General features: G+C 52.7%; 3 protein-coding genes across 3 annotated transcripts; 1 reads left to right on the top strand and 2 right to left on the bottom strand.

Moving 5' to 3' along the window:
- Positions 1-324: 324 nt before the first annotated feature.
- On the bottom strand, positions 325-2,832 carry J4E86_001015 (uncharacterized protein; the record flags this gene model as incomplete). The annotated part of the gene is made up of 4 exons (XM_051441587.1): positions 325-1,214; positions 1,262-1,539; positions 1,587-2,422; positions 2,626-2,832. The coding sequence occupies 4 exons, from the start codon at positions 2,830-2,832 to the stop codon at positions 325-327; spliced, it is 2,211 nt and encodes a 736-aa protein (XP_051307758.1).
- Positions 2,833-4,059: 1,227 nt separating this feature from the next.
- Positions 4,060-4,536, bottom strand: RPL34B (60S ribosomal protein L34B; the record flags this gene model as incomplete). Its single annotated transcript, XM_051441586.1, has 3 exons — positions 4,060-4,266; positions 4,316-4,429; positions 4,513-4,536. 3 exons carry the CDS (start codon positions 4,534-4,536, stop codon positions 4,060-4,062), a joined length of 345 nt encoding a protein of 114 aa, XP_051307757.1.
- A 706-nt stretch (positions 4,537-5,242) lies between these two features.
- On the top strand, positions 5,243-12,774 carry PRPF8 (Pre-mRNA-processing-splicing factor 8; the record flags this gene model as incomplete). Its single annotated transcript, XM_051441585.1, has 3 exons — positions 5,243-9,452; positions 9,504-9,959; positions 10,286-12,774. 3 exons carry the CDS (start codon positions 5,243-5,245, stop codon positions 12,772-12,774), a joined length of 7,155 nt encoding a protein of 2,384 aa, XP_051307756.1.
- Positions 12,775-13,986: the final 1,212 nt, after the last annotated feature.

Raw genomic sequence — 13,986 nt, 5'->3', positions numbered from 1 at the left:
TTACATTCAACATGATAATCGACGAAGTTCAGCGTTATGTATGCCTCAAGAATCTGATTTCGTAAAGATACCTCACAAGATAAGGTTGTGTTCATACCGATGAATTTCCCTTCATTACTGAGCTACTCTCCCTCCATGACAAATACCAAGCGGTCATCACCAGTTAGGCGTACTTTCCCCTCCCGACAACTCCAAACTCCACGCTAATACAAGGGCAAACCGCTCCCTGGGCGAGAAAACAGTGCCTCACCGGCCAAATTGAGTGAAAGTAGATAAATTAGAGAAAGTCAATCTCATCATGCTGAGCAAGATCATGTGGGCCTGCTACACTCCAAACTCGTTACCAAAGTTGCCATTGCCGTACGACGTCGTCCAATCAGGCTGAGTGTCCAATAACCAGGAGACTGAATCGAACATTTCGAAGCTATTCGCACTGGCCATGCCATTGGGCATTTGCAATGGCATACTTAGCGTGTTGATGTGTGGGTTGAAATTGGGCAAGGTATGAGCCGGGTTTTCCACGGCGCCAGGAGGTGGTGTAGAATTACTGGAGGAGTCCGGATTCGTGGGGTTTGTCATGACCGTGTTTTCGAGCTGTTCCGCAGCTCCACTAACCTGCGCTTCTCGCCAGCGGAACGCGCAGTCAAAGACCACACTCATGCTCATCCGACTACGGATGATTAGGCCGAGAGGGTCATCTAGCATCCCAGTGCTTGGTCGCCTCTGGTTCTGCTGCTGTTGATGCTGTTGCTGATTGTGCTGATTGAACATGGTGCTCATGCCTGAGTTACTAAGAGACGGCGACTGAGAGAGGCTGTGTAGGCTGCGGCCGCGGGAACTCTCTTTCCACAACTGTGCCAGAACCTCGGCGAATCGATCCAAGAGATCGTTCGACCATACTTTGGATTTCCTCAGCGCATCCACAGTCTGTAGAACAAATTGTCGACCTTTGTTCGCGGGAAGCTTGCTGGCAAAGTCTGAGTTGAGGAGCTTGAGCAAGGCGAAACCGGCTGCAAGAGCCATCTGCATGACGTAGTAGGGAACGTAAGGCAGCCTGCCCTCGTGTTGTATCTTAAAGACACGCTCCAGATAGGCCGTCGCGGCGAAGTACAGCGCGACAAGGTCGTCCCGCCGTTCAAGCCGTATCTCCGGGCTGAAGAACGAGTACAGATGCAAATGTAAGGAGACGGCGTAGTGGTACAGTTCTTCCAGGCCTGTTTGAAGTCAGAGAAGTCCCCATGAATGAGGGTGTCATATATACCGCTGTCCACCCCGTCCAGGGAGCTGTTTTCTTCCTTCACACGCTCTTCCTTGAGACGATCTGCTTCCAGACTCATGTAGCTTGTGGCGGCGCCTTCGGCGAAGCGATGGCTGTTGGCGGAGTACAGGAGCTTGTTGATCCTGCTCGCAGCCATTTCCTGGCGAAGGCGGACGAACAGTGTGGGTGGTATAATGCGCATGTGCTCTTCGTCGTCTACTTTGAAGTCGAGTGTCGAATCGTAAAGGGTTATCGAGGGCTGTCCGTTTCCTGTTGACACACTGCAATACGTTAGCTTTGGCAGTATGCTTTGATGGTACAAACTCACGTTTGCGCAACGATGTTGCAGACGGCCCACGTCCTCAGCCGATCGTGTATATCCTCCCGTCGCAGCTGCATTTTCGTTCTGGAGAAGTCATCCGGGTGCGTCGGCTGATGCAGACCAATCTGCATGGCAACCTGCATCATAGCGCCACACAGTATGAAAGTCGGGTCGGTCACTGTCCGCTCTGCTGGGAGTGGCCAGGTACAGAGCAGACACAAGGCCTTGACTACATGGTGGTTCGGCTGATTTCGAATAGAGTCCCAGATGAGATCGCTCAGCGGCTTGGAGAGATCCTTCAGCAGAACCGGCCGTGGTCCATAACGGCGTGCGGCAACCGCGATAATAGCCCAGAACAGCAGCTTGTGGTCCTGCGAGTAGTACTCCTCAGGCGAACGCACTTGATCTAAGAATGGCAGGAATGGGTGGTATAGCTGAAAGTATTCGGCGAACAGCTCGTTGACCTCACTGTGGCCCAGTCGCACTTCGCCGGCACCCAGCGAGAAGAACATGGGCGATCCGCTGCGCAAGTCGAGCAGAGACGTTGCCGCCACTTGTGTATGTTGTGTCTGTAGGAAGGCGTCGTCCTCCATCTTGGGGACTGGGCCGGGAGTGAACGTGTGGTTGTCTGACGTCTGCTGCGGAGCATTCAGAACAGGCTGGTTCGGCGTGGACTGGCCTTCGTACATGGCGAGTCGCTCTCGCAAGTATTCCATCTCCTTCTCCATCTCGGCATTCCTATTACGCTTGCCGACACGCTTGAAGTTGGGCTCGATTACGCATCGCAGGTTCTGTTTCTGGCATCGCGCACAGCTGACGAAGGGATCTTGCTGGACGTTACACTTGAGCTGCAATGGCACCGTTAGCGGGATTATGAAACATTGACATCGGACAGCTTGACGTTGGTGGTTGCAGGGCGTATACAGGCGCGGAGTATCGTAAACAGTCACACGCATTGATCTCAGTGGCGCGCACGCGGGCGCCCGGGCTTGAGATTGAGGTTCTCCATGGGCGCATGGACGGCATGTAGAAAAAAAGAACTTACCTTCTGCTGGCGACACTCGTTGCAGGCGCGCTTCACCGCGGTATTGCGCCGCGACGACGACGAGGGCCGCGTATCACCGTCGCCATTCTCATCATCGTCGCTGCTAGCCGAGCGCTTGAATCCTCTGGTGTGGGTGCTGTTGGGGCTCTGGAACGGATGCGGCAGTCCATTTAGTCCGGGCGTCGTTGGTGACATGGAATGCAGCATATTGCTCGACATATGCGACCGATATCGCAGGGAATTTAGGTTGTGAGGGTAGGTAGAAGTGGGGGTCCAGCTGAGGGAGTCCGAGGCCGCAAGCGCGTGCGAAACTTGACCGGCTGCCAGGCCACGACTCTGACTCCAATGCCGTGGGAGACTCACTCGATCATGCGCGCCTGACTGCTATCACAAGCTGCAAGCTCCTGCAGGAAGCCGCCGAACTGTGGGCTCTCAGACGCGGGCGAGCTTGTCAGAATTGGTTCTGACTCTCCAATCATAGCCTGCGACCACCCATGCTGAATCGCGGCAAGCCTCGTTCTGGCAATCTCCACCGTAACTATCCGGGCCCTACGCCTACGCGTTATGAACCGGTTTCTTGGACTTTTCGCGTTTTGGCTGGGTATTCCAGGACTAGCCCTGGTGCGCTGAAGATTCTCGATGTCGCATGCGTAGGAGCGTGAGAGCGCGCGAAACAGGACCATCAAAGTCTGAGGTCATTCACGCTTGCATTATTGTCATCGGACGTGTTGGCAGAAGGTTAGTGCATGCATCGTCAACATGTGGGATGAAAGAATGAGAATGGGAACACTGGTTCTTCGCGTCACAACCTTCAACGGAAAAGCTGAACACACTAGACCCTACATTAACTTTAGGTCACCTACTTTGCATGCTCTTATGTCAATATAGGCTGCAGACCTGTTGATTTATTCTTTCTATAAGGTGCCGTCACAACTTCAATCTTTAGATCAGGTTGCAAAGTGTCAGATTTCCAAGTCGTACTGCTGTGATTTCCCATCCGAAGAGGTGATTTCATGAGGACCAGTGGTAAAGTGTAAGTTCAGGGCATGCTTTCACTATCATGACGCAGGTTACATGTACATTCAGGCAGGCCTGGGTTGAACATGGTGGTGTGAATTGTTGGCGTTGCCTTGGCCGCTGTTGAACCTCGCGCACAGGTCAAAGGATTTTGGACACCCATACTAGCATTCGAGACCGGAAAAGCATGCAAGCCACCAAGCCCTCATCATACTGTCACACTGCAGTCTGTCGGCAAACATAGCGTGTAGCTTGTGGATGTATTCGTGACCCTACTCAGCTACATCCTGGCGGAGTGACGTACAAATCGTCTTGATATCGTAAAAGCCGACCGAACCAGGAGACTGCCCATAATGCACATGAACACCGAAGACCCAGTTTTGACATGCTAAACCCCTTGACACTCAATGCAACCGCTTAACGCTTCTTTTGCTGGGACTCCTTGAGGACCTTCTTGACGACCTTCTGCTCCTCGATCAGGAAAGCACGGACGATGCGGTCCTGGACGCAGCCGGCGCATCGCGATCCACCGTAGGCGCGCTGGACGGTCTTCTTGGGGCGGGAGATCTGGGCGTACTCGCGGGGGCGGAGGGCGGGGATACCCTGGAGCTTGGTACCGCAGTCCTACAAACTGTCAACAACAAGGCTTTGTATCCTTCCGAGTCTGACTTACACCGCACTTGGGGGCAGTACCCCTCTTCTTGATGTGCAGGTAACGGAGTTCACCACCGGGGGTCTTGATGACGCGGACCTTCTGGCTCCTGGTGTTGTAGGGCGCGCGACGCCTCTGCCCAATGTCAGTCTTTGCTTCCAACGATCCCAAGATCCTCATTCGCCTGGTCCAGGGCTCGGGAGTGCGGTGCGACGTACGTAGGTGAGTCTGTTGGACGGCATTGTGAAAGATTTCCCGGGGAATCAGTGGGCGATTGTCTGTGAGCGTGTGAGCGAAATGATGTCGGAGGTGGTGTCGCAAAGGGCGATAATCGTACCTGGGTCTGGAAAGGGATTGTTAGTATCGTCGAAGAAATTCGCAGGACGGCGAGCTTGCTTACCACTGTTGTCGTCGTTGGTTAGTGAGGCAGCGAAAATCGTCGTGTGCTCGGTTAGCCGACCTGCGCTAGCACGCTAGACAAGGAAGCCGTGATCCACCATCACGTGATGAGCGCCCGTGCACGGAGGCCTGGCAAGAAGATTCACTAGACTATGGTATGCGCACATCTCCATCGCCACTCCACACAACGCGCAGAGGGTGTATCTCTGCTTCGTGTGCCCTGCCAACTATACGACTTTCGAGCTTCTGGAGACAGTCTGGAGACCCACGCGCCGACGCGACTTCCCCTTCTTCGACCGCGGCGCCGTCCGCAAAGCTCAGGATTCGACTCCTAAGCTTGTCGCGCGACCAACTGTGCTCAATCCACGAGTTCAGTGTAGCACTGTGATCGCGTTATAGAGGTCAGTAATCCCCTTTAGCCTTTTATCTTGTACGAGCCTTCTAGCTCCTACAATCTCGACACTTGATACAAGAGGCGCATAATTCCTCCAGTCTCGCGTTTTCATCCCCTCTAACGGCAACAGATTTCTTTTCCTAATATCAGTCAACATGGCTTTCCCCCCACCCCCGCCGCCGCCTCCACCAGGCCCTCCAGGTGCTGGATACGCGCCGCCACCACCACCGCCTCCGCCAGGTCCTCCGGGCTCCGGATATGCGCCGCCACCGCCGCCTCCTCCAGGACCACCAGGTGCGCCTGGTACAGTAGGCCCTCCCGGTATGCGGCCACCTGTCGACCCGCAAGTTGCGAAGTTTGCCCAAAAGAAGAAGGACTGGTTACGGCAACAGCGCCAAAGGTTCGGCGAGAAGCGCAAGGCAGGATTCGTCGAGACACAAAAGGCGGATCTACCCCCAGAGCATTTGCGCAAGGTGTTCAGGGATATCGGCGATGTGTCCCAGAAGAAATTCACCACGGACAAGCGAAGTTATCTCGGTGCGCTCAAGTTCATGCCGCACGCGGTTCTGAAGCTTCTGGAGAACATGCCCATGCCCTGGGAGAGTAGACGAGACGTAAAAGTCCTCTACCACACCAACGGATGTCTGACCCTGGTCAACGAGGTTCCTCGTGTGATCGAGCCCGTCTTCCACGCACAATGGGCAGCCATGTGGCTGGCTATGAGGAAGGAGAAGAGCGATCGCCGACACTTCAAGCGCATGCGTTTCCCGCCTTTCGACGACGAAGAGCCGCCCCTGTCGTACTCGGAGAACATCGAAGACGTTGAGCCCCTGGAGCCTATTCAGTTGGAGCTGGACGAGGACGAAGATAGCCCTGTGTACGATTGGTTCTACGAACACCGCGCGCTTCTCGATACCCCACATGTCAACGGGCCCAGCTACGAGACCTGGAATCTCGACCTGCCTCAGATGGCAACGCTATACCGTCTGAGCAAACAGCTTCTCAGCGATATTGTTGACAAGAACTACTTCCACATGTTTGACATGGACAGCTTCCAGACAGCCAAGGCACTCAATGTCGCGATACCCGGAGGGCCCCGTTTCGAGCCCTTGTATAAAGACATCGACCCGAACGACGAGGATTTTGGCGAGTTTAACGCTATTGACCGCATCATCTTCCGATCGCCTATCCGAACCGAGTACCGCGTGTCATACCCATACCTCTACAACTCCCTGCCGCGAAGTGTCAAGCTGGCTTGGTATTCTCACCCGCAGGTCGTCTACGTCCGTGCTGAGGACCCGGATTTGCCCGCTTTCTACTTCGACCCTGGAATCAACCCCATCTCTTCAAGAGCTGTAGCACCAAAGAACATCTCCGTAAGCCACGAGGATCTGGTCTTCGGTGAAGATGATGAGGACGACGAGGATGACTTCCAGATGCCCGAAGTGATGGAACCGTTCATGGCTGACGAGGAGATTGCCACCCCAGACACTGCTTCAGCCATCGCGCTTTGGTGGGCACCCCACCCGTTCGACAAGCGATCAGGTCGTATGGTGCGGGCACAGGACGTTCCCCTTGTAAAGCAATGGTACCTTGAGCACGTTCCTGCGGGTCAGCCCGTCAAGGTCCGGGTCTCTTACCAGAAGTTGCTGAAGACGTTTGTTTTGAACGAGCTCCACAAGAAGCCGCCACAAGCACAAAACAAGCAGAATTTGATGCGGACGCTCAAGAGCACCAAATTCTTCCAGCAGACCAAGATTGATTGGGTTGAGGCCGGTCTGCAGGTTTGCCGACAGGGTTACAACATGCTCAACCTTCTCATCCATCGCAAAAACTTGACTTACTTGCATCTTGACTACAACTTCAACTTGAAGCCTGTCAAGACCCTTACTACCAAGGAGCGCAAGAAGTCACGTTTCGGAAACGCTTTCCATCTCATGCGTGAGATTCTGAGGCTAACGAAGCTCATTGTTGACGCTCAGGTCCAGTACCGTCTAGGCAATATCGACGCCTTCCAACTCGCCGATGGTATCCTTTACGCTTTCAACCACGTCGGTCAGCTGACTGGTATGTACCGTTACAAGTACAAGCTGATGCACCAGATCCGTTCCTGCAAGGATCTGAAGCATTTGATCTACTACCGATTCAACTCCGGCCCTGTCGGGAAGGGTCCTGGATGTGGTTTCTGGGCTCCTGCTTGGAGAGTTTGGCTTTTCTTCATGCGCGGTATCATTCCTTTGCTGGAGCGCTGGCTCGGAAACCTGCTCTCTCGTCAATTTGAGGGCAGACACAGCAAGGGTGTTGCAAAGACCGTCACCAAGCAACGTGTTGAGTCGCATTTCGACTTGGAGCTCCGCGCTGCTGTCATGAGTGATCTCATGGACATGATGCCCGAGGGCATCAAGCAAAACAAGGTCAACACTGTTCTGCAACATTTGTCAGAGGCATGGCGTTGCTGGAAGAGTAACATCCCTTGGAAGGTACCTGGCCTGCCAGCCCCCATCGAGAACATCATCTTGCGCTACGTCAAGAGCAAGGCAGACTGGTGGATCTCGGTTGCACATTACAACCGTGAGCGTATCCGACGAGGTGCCACTGTTGACAAAACTGTGGCCAAGAAGAACTTGGGTCGATTGACACGTTTGTGGCTCAAGGCCGAGCAGGAACGTCAGCACAATTACATGAAGGACGGTCCTTATGTCTCTTCTGAAGAAGCTGTCGCCATATATACTACCATGGTGCACTGGCTTGAGGCCCGCAAGTTCCAGCCAATTCCCTTCCCAAGTGTCTCTTACAAGCACGACACGAAGATTCTCATCCTGGCCCTAGAGCGTCTCAGGGAAGCGTATTCCGTCAAGGGCCGACTCAACCAGAGCCAGCGTGAAGAGTTGGCTCTTATTGAGCAGGCCTACGATTCTCCGGGTACGACTCTTGCGCGCATCAAGCGCTTCTTGCTCACACAGCGTGCTTTCAAGGAAGTAGGTATCGACATGAACGATAACTACAGCAACATCAACCCTGTGTACGATATTGAGCCCATGGAGAAGATCACTGACGCCTATCTCGATCAATACCTATGGTACCAGGCTGATCAGCGGCATCTGTTCCCGGCCTGGATCAAGCCTTCTGACTCCGAAGTCCCGCCTCTTCTGACCTACAAGTGGGCCCAGGGAATCAACAACCTTGACAAGGTCTGGGAGAGCCAAGATGGAGAGTGCAACGTCATGATCGAGACTCAGCTGTCGAAGGTGTATGAGAAGATTGATCTTACCATGTTGAACCGTTTGTTGCGTCTTATCATGGACCACAACTTGGCGGATTACATCACAGCGAAGAACAACGTCCAACTCAACTACAAGGACATGAACCACGTCAACGCCTACGGTATGATTCGTGGTCTCCAATTCTCTGGTTTCGTCTTCCAGTTCTATGGTCTCGTGCTGGATATCCTCCTTCTAGGTTTACAGCGTGCAAACGAGATCGCTGGTGCACCAGAGAGCCCCAACGACTTCTTGCAATTCAAGGACAAGGAGACCGAGGTGCGCCACCCGATCCGATTGTACACCAGGTACATTGACCGCATCTGGGTCTTCTTCAGGTTCACCGCTGAGGAGTCTCGCGATCTGATTCAGCGTTTCCTCACTGAGAACCCGGACCCTAACTTTGAGAACGTCATTGGATACAAGAACAAGAAGTGTTGGCCGCGTGACTCTAGGATGCGACTAATGCGCCACGATGTCAACCTTGGTCGCGCAGTTTTCTGGGATCTCAAGAACCGCCTACCACGATCGGTCACTACTATTGAGTGGGACGACACCTTCGCTAGTGTCTACAGTCGCGACAACCCCAACTTGCTGTTCTCCATGAACGGTTTCGAAGTCCGTATCCTGCCCAAGATCCGAAACTTGACTGGCGAATTCCCTGTTAAGGACAGCGTGTGGTCTCTTGTCGACAACTCCACCAAGGAGCGTACCGCAGATGCCTTCTTACAGGTGACCGAAGAAGATATTCAGAAGTTCAACAACCGCATTCGACAGATTCTGATGTCTTCTGGATCTACTACATTCACGAAGATTGCGAACAAGTGGAACACGACTCTCATTGCGCTCTTCACCTACTACCGTGAGGCTGCGGTGTCCACCGTCAACCTACTCGATACGATTGTGAAGTGCGAGACCAAGATCCAGACGCGTGTCAAGATTGGTTTGAACTCCAAGATGCCTTCGCGTTTCCCTCCTGCTGTGTTCTACACGCCCAAGGAACTGGGTGGTCTGGGTATGATTTCTGGATCTCACATTCTTATCCCAACCAGTGATAAGAGATGGTCAAAGCAGACTGACACTGGCGTCACGCATTACCGTGCCGGTAAGAAATTGCCCCGTATAAAATGGAATGAAACTTATGCTGACTTAATAGGTATGTCGCACGATGAGGAGACTCTCATTCCAAACATCTTCCGTTACATCATCCCATGGGAGTCTGAGTTCGTCGACTCCCAACGTGTCTGGATGGAATACTCCCAAAAGCGTCAAGAGGCACAGCAACAGAACCGCCGACTAACCCTCGAGGATCTGGAGGACAGCTGGGATCGTGGTCTCCCTCGTATTAACACCCTGTTCCAGAAGGACCGCAGTACCCTCAGTTTCGACAAGGGTTTCCGCGCACGGACCGAATTCAAAATTTACCAGCACATGAAGAGCAACCCCTTCTGGTGGACGAGCCAACGCCACGACGGTAAGCTTTGGAACCTCAACGCATACAGAACGGATGTTATTCAGGCTTTGGGTGGTGTTGAGACCATCCTGGAGCACACCTTGTTCAAGGCAACGGCCTTCCCATCGTGGGAGGGTCTCTTCTGGGAAAAAGCATCAGGTACGTTTTCCCGTGTACTGAGTCAAGTCTCGGTCTTTCTTTACTCATCTCTCTACACTTCCTGCCACCATCGTATTCCCCAACTGCCCGTTGCCCTATCCCTCTGTCTTATCAAAATCACGTGTCATCTGTAAGCCTGGCTCGCGATCTTGGTTCGCAGCAACATCCTTACCAAACAACACCCTCATCACGTGCTGGCGCTGGTGCCTGGAGAGATGCATGGGCATAAAACTCTTCTACTCCTCCCCTTGTTATTTCCTCTTCTCCGTCACGACCACCCCGAACACCTCATGCTTCTGTGCACAACAATGCTAACTTTTATTTAGGTTTTGAGGAGTCTATGAAATTCAAGAAGCTCACCAACGCCCAACGTTCCGGTCTTAATCAGATTCCCAACCGTCGCTTCACACTTTGGTGGTCACCTACCATCAACCGAGCCAACGTCTACGTTGGTTTCCAGGTCCAACTCGATCTCACCGGTATCTTCTTGCACGGCAAGATCCCCACCCTCAAAATTTCGCTCATCCAGATTTTCCGTGCCCATTTGTGGCAGAAGATCCATGAGTCCGTCGTCATGGACTTGTGCCAGGTCTTCGACCAAGAGCTCGAGGCTCTCGGTATCGAGACGGTGCAGAAGGAGACTATCCATCCGCGAAAGTCGTACAAGATGAACAGTTCTTGTGCTGATATTCTCCTCTTCGCCAGCCACAAGTGGAGCGTATCACCACCATCTATGCTTTACGACACCAAGGACACCATGAGCGCCACTACGACAAACAAGTTCTGGATTGACGTTCAATTGCGATACGGTGACTACGACTCTCACGACATTGAACGTTACGTCCGCGCCAAGTACCTCGACTACACTCAGGACAGTATGAGCATTTACCCGTCCGCTACTGGTCTCATGATCGGTATCGACCTGGCTTACAACTTGTACTCTGCATACGGACAATACTTCCCTGGTCTTAAACAACTCGTTCAACAGGCCATGGCAAAGGTCATGAAGGCTAACCCTGCGCTCTACGTCCTCCGAGAGCGTATCAGGAAGGGTCTTCAGCTGTACGCATCCGAGAGTTCTCAAGAGTTCCTCAACTCACAGAACTACTCCGAGCTGTTCAGCAACCAGATCCAGCTGTTCATCGACGATACCAATGTCTACCGTGTGACAATCCACAAAACCTTTGAGGGTAACTTGACGACCAAGCCTATCAACGGTGCTATCTTCATCTTCAACCCTCGTACTGGACAACTGTTCTTGAAGATTATCCATACTAGTGTTTGGGCTGGTCAGAAGCGTCTTGGTCAACTAGCCAAGTGGAAGACGGCCGAAGAAGTAGCGGCTCTCATCCGGTCTCTGCCTGTGGAGGAGCAGCCGAAGCAGCTCATCGTCACTCGTAAGGGTCTGCTTGACCCTCTTGAGGTGCACTTGCTTGACTTCCCCAACATCTCCATCCGTGCCTCGGAACTGCAACTGCCCTTCCAGGCGGCTATGAAGGTCGAGAAGCTCGGTGACATGATCTTACGAGCGACTGGACCTCAGATGGTGCTCTTCAACTTGTACGACGAATGGCTGAAGACCATCTCCTCATACACGGCCTTCTCCCGTTTGATCCTCATCCTGCGCGCCCTGCACGTCAACCAGGACAAGACGAAGCTGCTCTTGCGTCCAGACAAGACTGTCATTACACAGGAGCATCACATCTGGCCCTCACTAGCTGACGAAGACTGGATCAAGGTTGAAGTTCAACTTCGAGATCTCATCTTGCTTGACTACGGCAAGAAGAACAACGTCAACACTTCATCCCTCACCAGCAGTGAAGTGCGTGACATCATCCTGGGTATGGAGATCTCAGCTCCTTCGATGCAACGTCAGCAGGCTGCCGAGATCGACAAGCAGCAGGAGGAGCAACAGCAGTTGACTGCTGTCACGACTAAGACGCAGAACATCCACGGTGAAGAGATGGTTGTCACGACTACATCGCAGTACGAGCAGGCATCCTTCGCCTCCAAGACCGAGTGGCGGACGAGGGCTGTGGCTACTTCCAACTTGCGCACTCGTGCGAACAACATCTACATCAACTCTGAGGATGTCAAGGAGGAAGGTCACTTCACGTACGTCATGCCCAAGAACGTACTGAAGCGCTTCATCACCATCGCCGATCTCCGTGTCCAAGTTGCCGGTTACCTGTACGGAAAGTCGCCAGCGGATAACGACCAAGTCAAGGAGATCAGCACCATCGTCATGATTCCTCAAGTAGGCAACACCCGTGATGTTCAGCTACCCAAGGAACTGCCCAATCATGAGTACCTGGACAATCTCGAGCCCCTCGGAATCATTCACACTGTCAGTGGCAACGAGCCGCCATACATGCAAGCCAGCGACGTCACTCAGCACGCTCGCCTTATGAACCAGCACCCTAGCTGGGACAAGAAGACCGTCTCAATGACAGTTTCCTTCACTTCTGGTTCCGTTTCGCTCGCTGCATGGGCCCTCACTCCTGACGGCTACAAGTGGGGTGCTCAGAACAAGGACACCATGTCTGACAACCCAACTGGTTTCAGCACCAGCTTCGGTGAGAAGTGCCAGTTGCTACTTTCAGACAAGATCCGAGGTTACTTCCTCGTACCAGACAACGGCGTCTGGAACTACAGCTTCATGGGTAGCACATTCGGTACCGTGGAGAAGAGGCCGGTTCATGTGCGTCTCGACACGCCTGTACGCTTCTACGACAGCATCCATCGCCCATTGCACTTCCACAACTTCGCTGAGTTGGAGGATGTCTGGGTCGATCGCGAGAACCAGTTTGAGTAGACGGGACGATGTACAACAAAAGGAGGAGTGTATCTGAGTAGGAGTATACCCTCTCACGGCGTTCCTAGGGATTTGGCGTTTTTTGCATCATCGCATCATTGATTGCATGGATAGTGGAGAATGGGCGATGATTGAGATTGGGTAGCAAAAACGTGCATAGTGTATTATAATGTTTTCAGCGAAATGCATATTGAACTCACAATATTTCTTCTCTGTCGTTGTGATTACTGCGCCTGCTGCTCTGAACTACTCGATATTTCGCTGTCTGTACTAAGTTCTTCTACCGATGAGCCAGCGTTTTGCTCCTGCGCTCTAACACCTTTGGCTCCAGCAATGGCGATGGTGAGAGGAGAGGGTTGAACGTTGTGACTATTCCGCTACTCAGCATTGAAAACCAGCTATTCAAGCACCTATAACTTACCCTTGCTCTTCTTATGCTCGAGACTGAATGCCAAATCCCCCTTGTCAGATGCACTTGACGATATCGAAACTGACGTCATAGGTTTGGTCGCAAGCTTCAACGGCCGCTTTCCGCTTTCTGTGGGGTGTTCGCGCGTCATGGCACTCGAATTCTTGAAGGTCTTGTGCGATGAGAGAGGTTGGACTCAGATTAGATAAGAGTGTGCTGTTGATGATAGGAGATTTGCGCTGTTCTGCACGTGGTGCCCCGCATCATCTTAAACCTTCGATACTTCCCAACGCGGTCAGCAATAAACGAGTACTTGCACTTGCTCTCTCAGCCTTTGTGGCTTTGCGCCTCATCTCCTCACAAGCATGCCACAGCCTCTATTCCATCATCCACAACCCACCTGCCTCGCTCTTTCCGGGTGCTGTATGACACACGCCTCGCCCACAACCGCCCACTTTCGAAGCCATATGCCTTGATGTAAAGGTTTTCGAAGGACAAGTTTATCGAGACGTCCTCAAGACTTTGGAAAGTATCCACGACCTCTCGCGCTGTTCCTAGGACCTCAGGGTATGCTTGTCGCTTGGGATCCAACCATGTACAGGGAATCGGACAGAATTTTACATCGAGAGTCCTATGTTCTTTGTTCTTATCACTGGGATCTCTTGCAATCATCTCCAGAAATAGTTTTATGCCGTTGCGCAAGCGCTGTTGGTTTGTCTGAAGTTGCCAACAATCGAATTCGAGCTTGATAAAGACGACGAATTTTCTGATGTTCTTGGCGATGGCACAAAAGTTGGTGTTGA

The sequence above is a fragment of the Alternaria arbusti genome, assembly GCF_024043155.1.
Source record: "Alternaria arbusti strain BMP 1465 chromosome Unknown scaffold_1, whole genome shotgun sequence".
In the NCBI taxonomy this organism is placed as follows: domain Eukaryota; kingdom Fungi; phylum Ascomycota; class Dothideomycetes; order Pleosporales; family Pleosporaceae; genus Alternaria; species Alternaria arbusti.
Note: the sequence above shows the minus strand (reverse complement) of the source record. Positions and strands in the feature narration are given on the sequence as shown.